The 14903-nt window shown below is 35.7% G+C and overlaps 1 protein-coding gene across 5 annotated transcripts in view; it reads left to right on the forward strand.

Annotated features, from left to right (window-relative positions):
- The window catches only part of LOC123561423 (basic salivary proline-rich protein 3-like), a 244315-nt gene that overhangs the window by 71476 nt on the left and 157936 nt on the right, over positions 1-14903 (forward strand). For all 5 annotated transcript variants that reach the window (XM_053553186.1, XM_053553185.1, XM_053553187.1 and 2 more), the window contains exon 3: positions 7474-7515. In XM_053553186.1, coding sequence (XP_053409161.1) covers positions 7474-7515 — 42 coding nt within the window. The remainder of the gene's footprint in view (positions 1-7473; positions 7516-14903) is intronic.

Genomic DNA, 14903 nt, shown 5'->3' on the forward strand with positions numbered 1-14903 from the left:
GACGGATTATCTTGCGCAAAAACCAGGTATCTAGGTTTAAGGTCAAGGTCATACTTGGAGGTCAAAGGTTAATTTTAAAAATGACTTTGTCCAGAGCATTTCTTCTCCATGCATGTAGGGATTTTGATGTAACTTGACACAAATGTTCATTGCCATAAGGCACCGTTGTTTTAAGAATTACCTCCCTTTGTTTTACTATAAATAGATTATATTGTTACTTTTTTATTACAGGCTGTAGGGAAAAATTGAGACCTTTTTTCTGTGGTAAAACATGCATGTAACATTGAATTTTTAAATGTATTTTGACCTATTCTTACCTGGTAAAGAGTTTTATATGGACTTGTAATACATTTTTTTCGAATAGATTTTTTATTTTTTTTTTATTTTTTTTTATTAATTTCCCTTTGTTGTTACTATAGATAACTTATATGATAACTTCTTCATAATTGGCCAAATCTATGTGAAAGCAACTATAGGTTTTTATGTATGCAAATTTTAATCTAATTATTTTGTTATAATATATATATATATATATATATATATATATATATATATATATATATATAGAACAATATTGTTTATACATCATTGACATATATCAATTCATTATGTTATACTGCAGTAGAAACAATAAGGTGTCTTTCAGTAGGGGACTTTGTATTGTATGGCAATACTTAATTCACTTGTTTTCACTATAAAACGTTGTGGTTGTTGTCCAGTTGGTCTAAGGAAAAAATTACATGAAGCTTTTAAACTGATTGAAAAGAATTTCACTGCAATATTTTGGAAATCCACATGGCACTTTTAATCACAATGTATTTTATTTGTTTTTCAGATATACTCACAGTGCTGGAGATGATTCCCAAATGTCGACATAAATCTGGCATAGGTCAATAGAAAACTTGTAGACATTTTAATTTGTGTCAATTCGCCGTAAAACCCAATTAACTCACTTAAAATAGAAAAGTGGAAACTGTACAGGTAGTACAACAAGACAAAAACAAAAATGTTGCAGGCATGGTTTGATTGAGCCTGTTCATGGACAGCAGTGATAATGCAAACTATCACCATGATGCAAGAAGATAAGTAAATGTGACAATTAACAGTCTGTGAATCAGCCAAACTAAATCAGCAGTACTGGTATCATCTACCTAATATTTAAAAAAATTGTAACTAGTGAAAATAACTTGACCCTTTTAGTACTTTTGTGAGCATGAAAATCCCTCTTTCAGTTCGATTTATCCTATGATTGTTAATTGTGTTATTCAACCATTTTTACATATTGAACCATTTTACAAATTTTCATGACAACTATTATCGGAAGCATTTGCACTGTTTTGACATTTTTTAAAAGGATGAAAATTTTGTTCTACAAAGCTGCATGAATGCATTTATTGAGTTAGATTATTAAGTGTTACATAATTATATATATATACACAGCTGGAATTTTTGCTTAGAATAACCTTGTGTTTAAGGTTTATTTTGGCTTTAAAATTTAATTTAGACTACAGTATTAATAAGATTAATGCCCTGTTGCATAATTGTGCCTAAATTCATTAAATGCTTTCATTAATTAAATTTCAGGAATTAATATTCTTGACTGTTTGAGCTTGTGTGTGAAAATATTTTTTAATAAAATTGAATAAAGAATACAATTTAGAAGATTTTGACTATAATATATACTCACATTAGCGCGAAATGTTTTTGGCAAGCTATTGTGACCAACCAATGTCCGTCATCAAACTTTTATTCTTAGATTAAAGCTTGTCATATTTTGAATTGAAAATATTAATTCTCTTTTCCGCAGCTTCTCCGCATTGTTAATTGCTGTGAGTTTTCAGGCTCAGTACTCTGCATTGTGACCCTGTTGGATGTTTTGCACACTATTGTACCATGTAGCCTAGATTATACTATTGTACGCACAGTACATACATACATCCAACGCGGAAGTATTAAGTGAGATCCCAAAGATCAAAATACACAAAGATAAGTGACCTGATTTTGCTCCCCATTTTCGCTTTTTTTCTGCATCCTGGTTTTTGCTTTGAACAGATTTCTGGGGTTTAATACTCTGAATTTATTCTGCGTTAATTGCGGAAATAATTCTGTGGAGAAATTTTAGCTAACCCTTACCAAGTGATGAGGCATATAAAATTGGAACTTTCGTTATGGATTTATCAAATTGGAACTTTCTTTATTGAAACCTTCACAATGTTACCAATGCAAATGGTATTTTTAACAATACAGTAATGTATATACCTTTCTACTTTTATGGTTTTAGATATTTTTAGATATGCTTTACAGTTAACTTTGATCAATTAGATTTTTTTTCGGTGATATATGACCTTTTAATTGTGTTGGTTGCTGTAAAACCCAACTTACTCATTTTATACGCCCGTTTGAAAAACGGGACGTATTATGGGAATGCCCCTGGCGGGCGGACGGGCGGCGTCCACAGACTTTGTCCGGAGCATATCTTCTACATGCATGAAGGGATTTTGATGAAACTTGGCACAGTTGTTCACCATCATGAGACGGAGTGTCATGCGCAAAAACCAGGTCCCTAGGTCTAAGGTCAAGGTCACACTTAGAGGTCAAAGGTCAAATTCAAGAATGACTTTGTCCGGAGCATATCTTCTTCATGCATAGAGGGATTTTGATGAAAGTTGGCACAATTGTTCATCATCATGAGACGGAGTGTCTTGCGCAAGAACCAGGTCCCTAGGTCTAAGGTCAAGGTCACACTTAGAGGTCAAAGGATACAAGAAAGAAAACTTTGTCCGGAGCATATCTTCTTCATGCATGGAGGGATTTTGATATTACTTGGCACAAATGTTCACCACCACGAGGCGGAGAGTCATGCGCAAGAACCAGGTCCCTAGGTCTAAGGTCAAGGTCACACTTAGAGGTCAAAGGATACAAGAATGAAAACCTTGTCCGGAGCATTTCTTCTTCATGCATAGAGGAATTTTGATATAACTTTGCACAAATGTTCACCACCACGAGGCAGAGTGTCGTGCGCAAGAACCAGGTCCCTAGGTCAAAGGTCAAGGTCACACTTAGAGGCCAAAGGTCAGATACAAGAATGACTTTGTCCGAAGCATTTCTTCTTCATGCATGGAGGGATTTTGATGTAACTTGGCACAATTATACACCATCATGGGAGGAAGTGTCATGCACAGTTCCTTTCTTTAGAATTACTTCCCTTTGTTGTTACTATAAATAGCTTATATTGTAACTTCTTCATTACTAGTCATAGGGAAAAATCGAGACCACTTTTCTGTAGTACAACATGCATGCTACATCCAATTTTGAGGTGTATTTTGACCAATCTCAACCTGGTGAAGATTTTTGTGTGGACTTCCATTTTTTTTTTTTTTTTTTTTTTTTTTTTTTTTTTTTTTTTAAGATTAACTTCTCTTAGTTGTTACTATAAATAACTTATATTGTAACTTTTTTATAATTGACCATAGGGAAAAACCAAGACCACTTTTCTGTGGTACAACATAGATGTTACTTTCAAATTTTAGGTGTATTTTAAGGTCTCTCTACCTGGTAAGGAATTTTTTTTGTGGACTTAGGAAAACAAAAGACTTACAATGATTACTAAACAACCACAAAATTAAAATTCATTTGCAATACAGCAGCTAGAGTAAAGAAATTTGCTGTGACGGGCGTATATTGTGACATTCTGGCACTCTTGTTTTTGTATGGAGAGACATTGAATATAAAGAAAATACTACTGCTGGCATAGAACAGCTATATTTTATCGTAGATTGATGTTTAGGTGATTTAGCTATATGTTTATATAGCAACTGCTATGGATCGTGTTATAATTAGGGCTGGGACGATTTCAAAATTTTGAAACCAGTTAATCATTTGTATGAAATCGAATCGAACCGGTTAATTGGCCTCCATATTTGAAATGCATTTTTTCTTTCCTGACGACTGTATAAAGGTACTGTCAGCAGCTGACTTCATTAGGAACTTGCAGACTTTAGAGGCCACATTTATGACCATATTTTAATGAAACTTGGTCAGAATGTTAATCTTGATGATCTATAGGTCAAGATCAAATCTGGGTCAGGTGGGGTCAGAAACTAGGTCATCGGGTCAAATCAAAGGAAAAGCTTGTTAATACCCCAGTCACACATACGGCGCAGATAGCTACATCTAGCCACGGATAGAAACGTAGTAATCCGTATCAATCCGTATCTTAAAGTAGTAACCCGTATCAATCCGTACCAGTCCGTACGGCTCAGGTACAGATCGGTATGAATTACTACGTTTCTATCCGTAGCTAAACGAAGCTATCCGCGCCGTATGTGTGACTGTGGTATAACACTTTAGAGGCCACATTTATAACTGTATCTTCATGAAACTTAGTCAGAATGTTAATCTTGACGATCGTTAGGTCAAGTTTGAATCTGGGTTATGTGGGGTCAAAAATAGGTCACTAGGTCAAATCTAAGGAAAAGCTAGTTGACACTTCAGAGGCCGCATTTATGACCATATCTTAATGAAACTATCTTGATGATCTTTAGGTCAATAGGTCAGGTGAGCGATACAGGGCCTTCATGGCCCTCTTGTTTTTTTAATTTTCTCTTTTCGCAAATTTCGTCAAGTTTTGTTTGATAAAAAATTTACATGCGGCGGGTCAAGATCATATGCGGCGGGGCCTGAGAAACTAAACATTTTTTATTGGCCTAATTCCTTCTTTTTATGATTGCTGTTTATACTTGCTCTATGTTTGTCAATCATTTAATTATTTCTATGCATCCAAATGTGGGCATATTAAAATCGCACTGTCCATGTGTGCATCCGTTGATGGGTCCATTCGTCCATGTTATTTCTTCTCCTGGCTGTAACTCTGCCATCCAACAAGGGATTTTGATATAACTTGAAATAATGTTCACCATAATGAGATTAATATGTCAAGCGCAAGACCCAGACCCCAAGCTCCAAGGTCAAGGTCACACTTAGAGGTCAAATGTTAAAAGGGTCAGTTTTGTTTCCAGTTCATAACTCTGCCATCCATGCAAGATTTTTAGCTCACCTGAGCTAAAGGCTCAGAGTGAGCTATTGTTATCACTCACAGTCCGGTGTCCATTGTCCGTCCATCATCCGTCCACACTTTTCTTTAAACAACTTCTCCTTAACCACCAAGCCAATTTTGATGAAACTTCACAGGCATGATCCTTGGATGGTCTTCTTTAAATATTGTTCAAAGAATTGAATTCTGTGCAGAACTCTGGTTGCCATGGCAACCGAAATGAAAAACTTTAAAAATCTTCTTGACCAAAACCACAAGGCCTAGGGCTTTGATATTTGGTATGTAGCATCATCTAGTGGGCTTCTACCAAGATTGTTCAAATTATCCCCCTAGGGTTAAATGTGGCCCCACATTTGGTTGGGGGGGGGGGGGGGGGGGTCACATGGTTTATATAGACTAATATAAGGAAAAACTTTGAAAATCTTCTTGTCCAAAACCATAAGGCCTAGGGCTTTGAAATTAGTATGTAGCATCATCTAGTGGGCCTCTACCAAGATTGTTCCAATTATTCCCCTGGGGTGAAAAGAGGCCCTGTCAAGAGGTTCCCTAGTTTAACATTGACATATATAGGAAAAATCTTCTTCCCTGAAACTGCAAGGCCTATGCTTTTGATATTTGGTATGTTGCATTGCCTAGTGGTCTACTACCAAAATTGCCCTGTGGTGAAAGAGGCCCTACCCTTGGGGTCCCAAGTTTTCGTAGACTTATATAGGAATAAACTTCAAAAATCTTCTTGTCTGAAAGTCCAAGGCCTATGCCTTTGATATTTTTTTTGTATCATTGCCTAGTTGATCTCTAACAAGATTGTTCGAAATATGCTCCTGGGGTGAAAAGAGGCCCTGCCCCATGGGTCACTTGATATCCTTTCCGCAGCCTTAACGTACTAAAATGTATTATCGTCTGATGGCCCTTTCACGCTTCCGTAGAAACAACATTTATTACACGAAACTTATTTTGAAAATATTTCTGAAATGTCTAGGTCTGCAGCTCTCAAATACGGTTATATCTTACATCTGAGGCATATAATGACACTCTCAGACAACATCAGAAATGACATTTTGAGCGATTTGATGAAGTTCCAAAATTATCAATGTATGCTTGGTCCGTTACGGACCCCTGTGGTATATGTGTTTATCCAGAGCTCAAATACTTTTTCATAGATTAAAAGCTGACATGGTGTACTAAAGCCCAGATAATTTCAATTCGTAAAAAAAAAAAAAAAGAAGAAGTCCAGGCGCATACATTTAGACGGGGTGACCCCTGCGCGTGACCCCTGACTATCTACGAATCAAAATGCGGCTTTCGTTTTCAAGTTTAGCATTTCTACTTTCATTTTATTTACTTCCGGAAATAGCTGAAGGTCGAGTGACGTCATTTTCTGTGTTGTCAAAAACATACATATGCCTGGCGAGATTGAATAAATAAGTGCTGGTCATCCTAAGGTTATAGGAGTTATATAGGAAAAAATATTTCAAAAATTATCAGATCATATTTCCTAGATTGTTTAATTACTTTATCTGATGACCCCAATTGATAAGGTCACAGGACTGTGACCTTGACCTACTGACCTTCTTTATTGTTTTTCAAGATACAGCCTTGAAATTTGGCTGACATGTACAGTTTTGCACACTAATTAGAAAACTGACTTTCAGTGACCATGAATATTACCTTCTGACCTACTAACTTGTTTTTAAAGCTTTAGCAAAGAAATTTGTTCAAGCAAGCAACTTAACTTAGGTGAGCGATATAGGGCCATCATTGCCCTTTTGTTAAATAACTTGGCATGCCATAATGAGACAATGTGTCTTGCTCAAGACCTAGACCCCTAGCTTTAAGGTCAAGGTCACACTTAGAAGTCAAAGGTTAACAGTGTCTGTCTCGTGTCAGGTTTATAACTCTGCCATTCACTTTGAAATTATCTGACAAAAATGTTCCCTATAATGAGACGATGTGCCACATGCAAGATTCAGACCTCTAGCTTTAAGGTCAAGGTCACACCAAGAGGTTAAAGGTTAATAGTCTGTTTCTTATCTGGTCCATGACTCTACAATTGATGAAAGAATTTTAAAATTACTTGGCATAAATGTTCACTATAATGAAATGATATGTCATTCTCAAGACCAAGACCCCTAGCTCCAAGGTCAAGGTCACACTTATAAGTCAAGGGTTAACAGGGTCTGTTTCTTGTCTAAAATGAGTTGATGTGTCATGTGCAAGACCCAGACCCCTAGCTCCAAGGTCAAGAACATTTTTGTTTGTTTGTTTTGTTTTGTTGGGTTTTTTTGGCCTGGATAGAAAATGATTAATACCTAAACCGTTTATTTTGTGCAGACAACTGTAGCATTCTTGGGAATGCTTTGTGGGCATTTGTCACTTATAGTGACAGCTCTTGTTAATTCTTGTTTTTTTTTATCCTGTAGGACAAGCCTGCCTTCAGAGTAAGACCCCCATGGGCGCAGACTGTAAGTACTTACGTTTTTCAGTTTTTTGACCAGTCTTACTTGATTGATTTCATAAGACTTGATCTATAACATTTGATATATTTTGAAATGGGAGCACTTGGCTCCTTTAAGGGAACATTTATAGTCCCTGGCTCACAGATTTTTCAAAGTCCGCACTTCCCCGCGATTGGACCCTAGTGCGGACACTTTTATGAGCTGCATTTTTTCCTGCAGCCCCGTATTATATTTTACAGCTTCCACCGCTACCAAAAGCAATAAAACAATTGCAATGTATTGCGAAGACATATCGCAGTGCATTGCGGTGAAGTGCCAGTGTTTGCGGTGAATTGTGGTGGATCGCCGCGATTTACAGGTAAGAGAATGAGTATATAAATGCTATATACTGTGTAGAATGCATATAAACTGACAGGAATTTTAACATTAATAGGGAAAAAGGTAAAGTAAATGGCTTTTCATCATCTTTAATAATAATAATTTCAAACATATTTTGCATAGATTTTCAGTAATATGTGTTTTCAAAATATAAAAATTATCTGCTGACAAGTTTTGATAACAACTATCTTTATATAAAATAATACATTATTTGTCTTACCATTTACAGTAAACCTCACTTATAATGAACTCGGATATAAGGAACACTCGGTTATAAGGAACAGTTTTCAATTCCCCGATCTAAATCCTTTATTCAATGTAAAAATCCTCGGTTATAGGGAACTCGGTTATAAGGAACACTCGGTTATAAGGAACAACTTTTCCGGTCCCAAAGTACAAAAATCAACGGAAAACACCTCAGTTATAGCGAACAGACATAAAGAATAAAAATGATTAAAAACCGGAACGCTGATGACAGAGTAATGCCGGCACTTTAATGCGCGTTCATGTTAGCCTACATGAATAAACATAAATTATTTCATTTCTATGCTCTTTAGTTTGTTATTTCACGGATACGATAAAAAGAAAAAATATATAATACTATCATTGAAGGTCCAATACTAAGGAAAATGAACATTTTAATTTCTTTTAAAAAGCACAGAAACTATTTCATTTTATTGGAAAATGAAAGTTGGTATGTAGAAATTCGAAATAAATTGCAATATATGTACAATTATTTTTCTATGAAGTATGAAGAAAGTTAAAAAGACCTGGGGGGTCATTCTGGCGATTCATTGAAATTTCAACATAATACACATACATTTCTTTGAGTTCCAAAGACCTTCTGTAAATTTTGACCTGCCAATCTTCATTATTTAGTGTCTTGCAGAAGTCTGTGCACTGGCTATGAAAAAAATTGCCAACTCACTTTCCCTTAGTAATGGACCTTTAAAGTTTAAAAAAGACTAGATCTAGATGATAGAAGATTTAATATTTACTCAAAAGGGTTATATTTGTACATGTAATAAGTATTTTATGTTAACAATAGTGAACGAAAATCAGTCACGGCCTTGGTCACGGTTACTAAACGTTGGGATCTAAATATGGTCAGTTTTAGTCTATAGTTTCGTAAGGATGGAAGAAAAAGAAAAGCTTTAACCTTGGAAATTAAATATGAAATATTAAATGAAGTATCTTAAAGTTGTAATGTATAGTCTGGATTACCTGCTCCTTAGCGCTCTCTAAAATGAAGATAGACGTAACCTAGAAAAAATAAACACAAATTACGGCCATTCTTACCGTACGTTTTGGCTTTTATTAGATTTGATGCTGTTTCTTTCAACACTATTTCAGTCATATAAATGCAGACAGTTTACCTTATTGTCCCTACAGGACAAGACCGGTACTAGACTCGCAACTTTCTCACTAAAATTCATGGTTGGCCCGGAGTTTGAACACATACTCCTTTTAAAGTTCAATAAAATAATGTTCCCTTTATAAATTGTGTTCGTTATACAAACCTCGGTTACAAGGAACTAGTTCGCTATACGGATATAAGGAACCTCGGTTATAAGGAACAAATTTCTGAGGTCCCAAGCTGTTCCTTATAAGCGAGGTTTACTGTATAACACGTTAAGTGTGTTCTTCAATGTGGCGGTATAATGTAAAAAGTAAATATCTGCATATAGTGAAAACTTTATATTTTTTCAGTATCATAATAATAAAATATAATAATATGTATTAGACCGGCTATGTATATAATCACAGGCGCTTGAAGCTCTATCAATAAATATATGCATTACCATATCCCACCCACCTAATATACTATGAAATAGTACAGGTTGGCAAGTAAATCTTGTCTTTTTTAGCTCACCAGTCACAAAGTGACAAGGTGAGCTTTTGTGATCGCCCGGCATCCGTCGTCCGTGCGTCCGTCCGTGCGTGTGTAAACTTTTCCTTGTGACATCTCTAGAGGTCACAGTTTTCATGGGATCTTTATGAAAATTGGTCAGAATTTCATCTTCCGTAAATTACTAGATAGTACAGGTTGCAGAAACTTGGCTCACGTCCATCAAAACACAAGTGTCAGTGGTTCCTGAAATGTAAACTTCCTTGTGACTCTCTAGAGGCCAATTTTTCAAAGATCTTCATGAAAATTGGTCAGAATGTTCATCTTGGATAATTCTAAGTCAAATTCGAAACTGGGTCACGGGCCATCAAAAACTAAGGTCAGTAGGTCTAAAATAGAAAAACCTTGTGACCTCTCTAGAGGCCATATTTTTCCAAGATCTTCATGAAAATTGGTCAGAATGTTCATCTTGATGATATCTAAGTCAAATTCGAAAGTGGGTCACGTGCCATCAAAAACTAGGTCAGTAGGTCAAATAATAGAAAAACCTTGTGACCTCTCTAGAGGCCATATTTTTCATGGGATCTGTATGAAAGTTGGTCTGAATGTTCATCTTGATGATATCTAGGTCAAGTTCGAAACTGGGTCACATGCGGTCAAAAACTAGGTCAGTAGGTCTAAAAATAGAAAAACCTTGTGACCTCTCTAGAGGCCATATATTTCATGAAATCTTCATGAAAATTGGTCAGAATGTTCACCTTGATGATATCTAAGTCAAGTTTGAAAGTGGGTCACGTGCCATCAAAAACTAGGTCAGTAGGTCAAATAATAGAAAAACCTTGTGACCTCTCTAGAGGCCATATTTTTCATGGGATCTGTATGAAAGTTGGTCTGAATGTTCATCTTGATGATATCTAGGTCAAGTTCGAAAGTGGGTCACGTGCCTTCAAAAACTAGGTCAGTAGGTCAAATAATAGAAAAACCTTGTGACCTCTCTAAAGGCCATATTTTTCAATGGATCTTCATGAAAGTTGGTCTGAATGTTCATCTTGATGATATCTAGGTCAAGTTCGAAACAGGGTCATGTGCGGTCAAAAACTAGGTCAGTAGGTCTAAAAATAGAAAAACCTTGTGACCTCTCTAGAGGCCATACTTGTGAATGGATCTCCATAAAAATTGGTCAGAATGTTCATCTTGATGATATCTAGGTCAAGTTCGAAAGTGGGTCACGTGCCATCAAAAAGTAGGTCAGTAGATCAAATAATGAAAAAACCTTGTGACCTCTCTAGAGGCCATATTTTTCATGGGATCTGTATGAAAGTTGGTCTGAATGTTTATCTTGATGATATCTAGGTCAAGTTTGAAACAGGGTCAACTGTGATCAAAAACTAGGTCAGTAGGTCTTGAAATAGAAAAACCTTGTGACCTGCCTAGAGGCCATACCCTTGAATGGATCTTCATGAAAATTGGTCAGAGTGTTCACCTTGATGATATCTAGTTCAAATTTGAAACTGGGTCACGTGCCTTAAAAAACTAGGTCAATAGGTCAAATAATAGAAAAACCTTGTGACCTCTCTAGAGACCATATTTTTCAATGGATCTTCATGAAAATTGGTTAGAATTTTTATCTTGATAATATCTAGGTCAGGTTCAAAACTGGGTCACATGAGCTCAGAAACTAGGTCACTATGTCAAATAATAGAAAAAACGACATCATACTCAAAACTGGATCATGTGGGAAGAGGTGAGCGATTCAGGACCATCATGGTCCTCTTGTTTATCAATTTTTATCGACTGAGAAATCGAACCACATGTCAACTACCAACGAAGAGATCTACATTTAACCTGCACATATATTTCGTTGAAAGAGTTTCAAGCACATGTGATATAATTATGAAAATAAATAAAATACTGGTTTTAAATACCAAGTGTAATTGTAGCAAACCAATTTAAAGGAAATAGACTAGATTAGAAATAATGCGCAATTCCTATTATAGTCTACTATTTGTTGATTAAAGTAAAATTATCATTTTAAATATTTTTGCATTTAAATTATTAAAAGTGTATTTGATAAATTAAAGTGAAATTTTATAACGATACATTAATTAGTTTTTAAAATATTTGGCAATGCAGTAAACGGGATGCAAATAGTTTGTTAAATCATCAGTTAAGTGTATAAATTTGCACCTTAGCAAACCTTACCTGGATTTCACAGTGACTGCCAGTGATTCGCTGCGATCCATCACAATTCAGCACGACCCACTGAGATTTTTCATTGCGGGCCGCCATGGTTATTTTATATATAATAGATCGCGGTGTTTTACAAAAGTTTACAAAGCTTTAGTAGTGATACAGTGTGAAAAATCATCGCAATTTTCCACTCAGGGTAAATATTTGTGCCAGTGGTAATGCAGAAAAAGCAAAATCCGCAAGCCAGGGACTGTATAATGGATAAAAATTGAAATAGTTCTAATTGATGTTTTCCCTGGAATTGCTTGGACGTGGTTCAGCCTGTAGTATCTATGTAAGATCCTCCCTCAGATTTGTAGAAATGGAGGCACTTGAATTAATAGAAATGGGGGCACTTGAATTAATAACATGTTCTTTTTCAGTGTGTTGTACATTGTCAAGACCCAGTGTTCATAAAATATATTTTGATTTCAACTGAGTTTGAGATTGAAATTTTAGTAGCAAATTCTACTAGAACCTTAAGATTAAATTACAATTGAGACTGACATTCAGCATTTAGAAGTCATTTGAAGGTACATGTATTCATTATTATGTCTCCCACCACAGTGGTGTGGGAAAATTATTGATTTTCTCCAGTCTGTGTTTTTGTCACAAAGCTTGTTTGCACTGGAAGTCAAACATTTCTAATTCGATCTTCACCAGACTTAAACAAAATGTGTTTGCCAATAAGTGCTCGGCCAGATTCGATAACTAGCCAAATTGGCCCAGGCACTTCGGAATTATGGCCCTTGTATAACAGTGCTAGGGTAAAGTTGTAATATAAGTGTCCCTAAGTCCTGATTCGATTACCAAATATAGAACACAACTCACTGGTGGGGAATTATTTGTATATTCTATTTTTAAAATCTGACACTAAGTTTTAATAACAATATATAACACTGTCCAACAGTAATAAAGTAACAACTTATTTTATGTTATTTATCCAGCTTGTAAGTATATTATTTTTAGCTCGACTATTCGAAGAATAAGTAGAGCTATCCTACTCACCACGGCGTCGGCGTCGGCGTCACACCTTGGTTAAGTTTTTCATACCAGTCCACATTTTGACAAAGTCTTTTGAGATAAAGCTTTGAAACTTTCAACACTTGTTTACCATCATCATGGCCAGTTATAGGCAAGAGCACATAACTCCATCAAGGATTTTGGCTGAATTATGGCCCCTTTTGACTTAATAATCATGGTTAAGTTTTTTGTACCAGTTCATATATGCCAAAGTCTTTTAAGACAAAGCTTTGAAACTTTCAACACTTGTTTACCATCACCATGGCCAGTTATAGGCAAGAGTACATAACTCCATCAGGGATTTTGGCTGAATTATGGCCCCTTTCGACTTAGAAATCTGGGTTAAGTTTTTCGTACCAGTTCATATTTAGACAAAGTCTTTTGAGATAAAGCTTTGAAACTTTCAACACTTGTTTACCATAACCATGTCCAGTTATAGGCAAGAGCACATAACTCCATCAAAGATTTTGGCTGAATTATGGCCTTTTTGACTTAGAAATCTGGGTTAATATTCCGTACCAGTTCATATTTTGACAAAGTCTTTTGAGATAAAGCTTTGAAACTTTCAACACCTGTTTACCATCACCATGTCCAGTTATAGGCAAGAGTACATAACTCCATCAAGGATTTTGGCTGAATTATGGCCCCTTTTGACTTAGAAATCTTGGTTACCGGTAAGTTTTTTGTACCAGTTCATATTTTTTGTAAAGTGTTTGACATATGGCTTTGAAACTTTTATCACTTGTTTAGTATAATAGTCTCTATCTGTAGGAAGGAGTACATAACTCTGTCCTCTATTTTGGCTGAATTATGGCCCTTTTTGGACTTTGAAATTGGTTCTGTTTTCATACAAGTCCATGTTTTGTCAAAACTATTTGACATATGGCTTTTAAACTTTGAACACTTGTTTATCATTATGATTTCCATCTGTAGGCAAGAGTACATAACTATTTTGACTGAATTATGGCCCTTTTTGGACTTTGAAATTGGCTCATACATTGCCATTTAGTGCAAGACTTATCAAAATCAAAGAAATACAGGAACATTGTTTGTCTGATCTATTTATTTCTTTTGTCTGAATATCCGTGGAAATATTTTGACCCCATTCTTCAATCAATGCTTCGAATAGTCGAGCGCGCTGTCATCAGACAGCTCTTGTTAAAGAGAATATATCCAGGTGTACTTCACAAAGGTTGTTCACTAAGTCCCGTTTTTAGCTCCACTATTAGGAGAAAAGGGGGGCTATACTACTCACCCCGGCGTCGGCGTGACCCTTTTTGGTTAAAGTTTTTCAGCAACCTTTGTTTTTCTGTCATATCTTTGTAACTATTGCTTATATCTTACTGTAACTTCACATAAACATTGTCCAGTATACAAGTATGTGTAGGGACTGAGCCCATTATACTCAAGGTCAAGGTCACCAAGCTGTTACACTAGGTTATTTTTAAGGTTAAAGTTTTTCGGCAACCTTTGTTTTTCTGTCATATCTTTGTTACTATTGCTTATATCTTATTGTAACTTCACATAAACATTGTCCAGTATACAAACAAAGTATGTGTAGGGGTTGAGCCCATTATACCCAAAGTCAAGGTCACTAAGCTGTTATATTAGGTTATTTTTAAGGTTAAAGTTTTTCGGCAACCTTTGTTTTTCTGCTTATATCTTACTGTAACTTCACATAAACATTGTCCAGTATATAAACGAAGTATGAGTAGGGGCTGAGCGCATTATACCTTAGGTCAAGGTCACCAAGATCTTATACTTAGGTTATTTTTAAGGTTAAAGTTTTTCGGCAACCTTTGTTTTTCTGTCATATCTTTGTTACTTTTGCTTATATCATACTGTAAGTTCACATAAACATTGTACAGCATACAAACAAATTATGTGCTGGGGCTGGGCCCATTATACCCAAGGT

This window comes from Mercenaria mercenaria, chromosome 10 (assembly GCF_021730395.1).
Source record: "Mercenaria mercenaria strain notata chromosome 10, MADL_Memer_1, whole genome shotgun sequence".
NCBI lineage: Eukaryota > Metazoa > Mollusca > Bivalvia > Venerida > Veneridae > Mercenaria > Mercenaria mercenaria.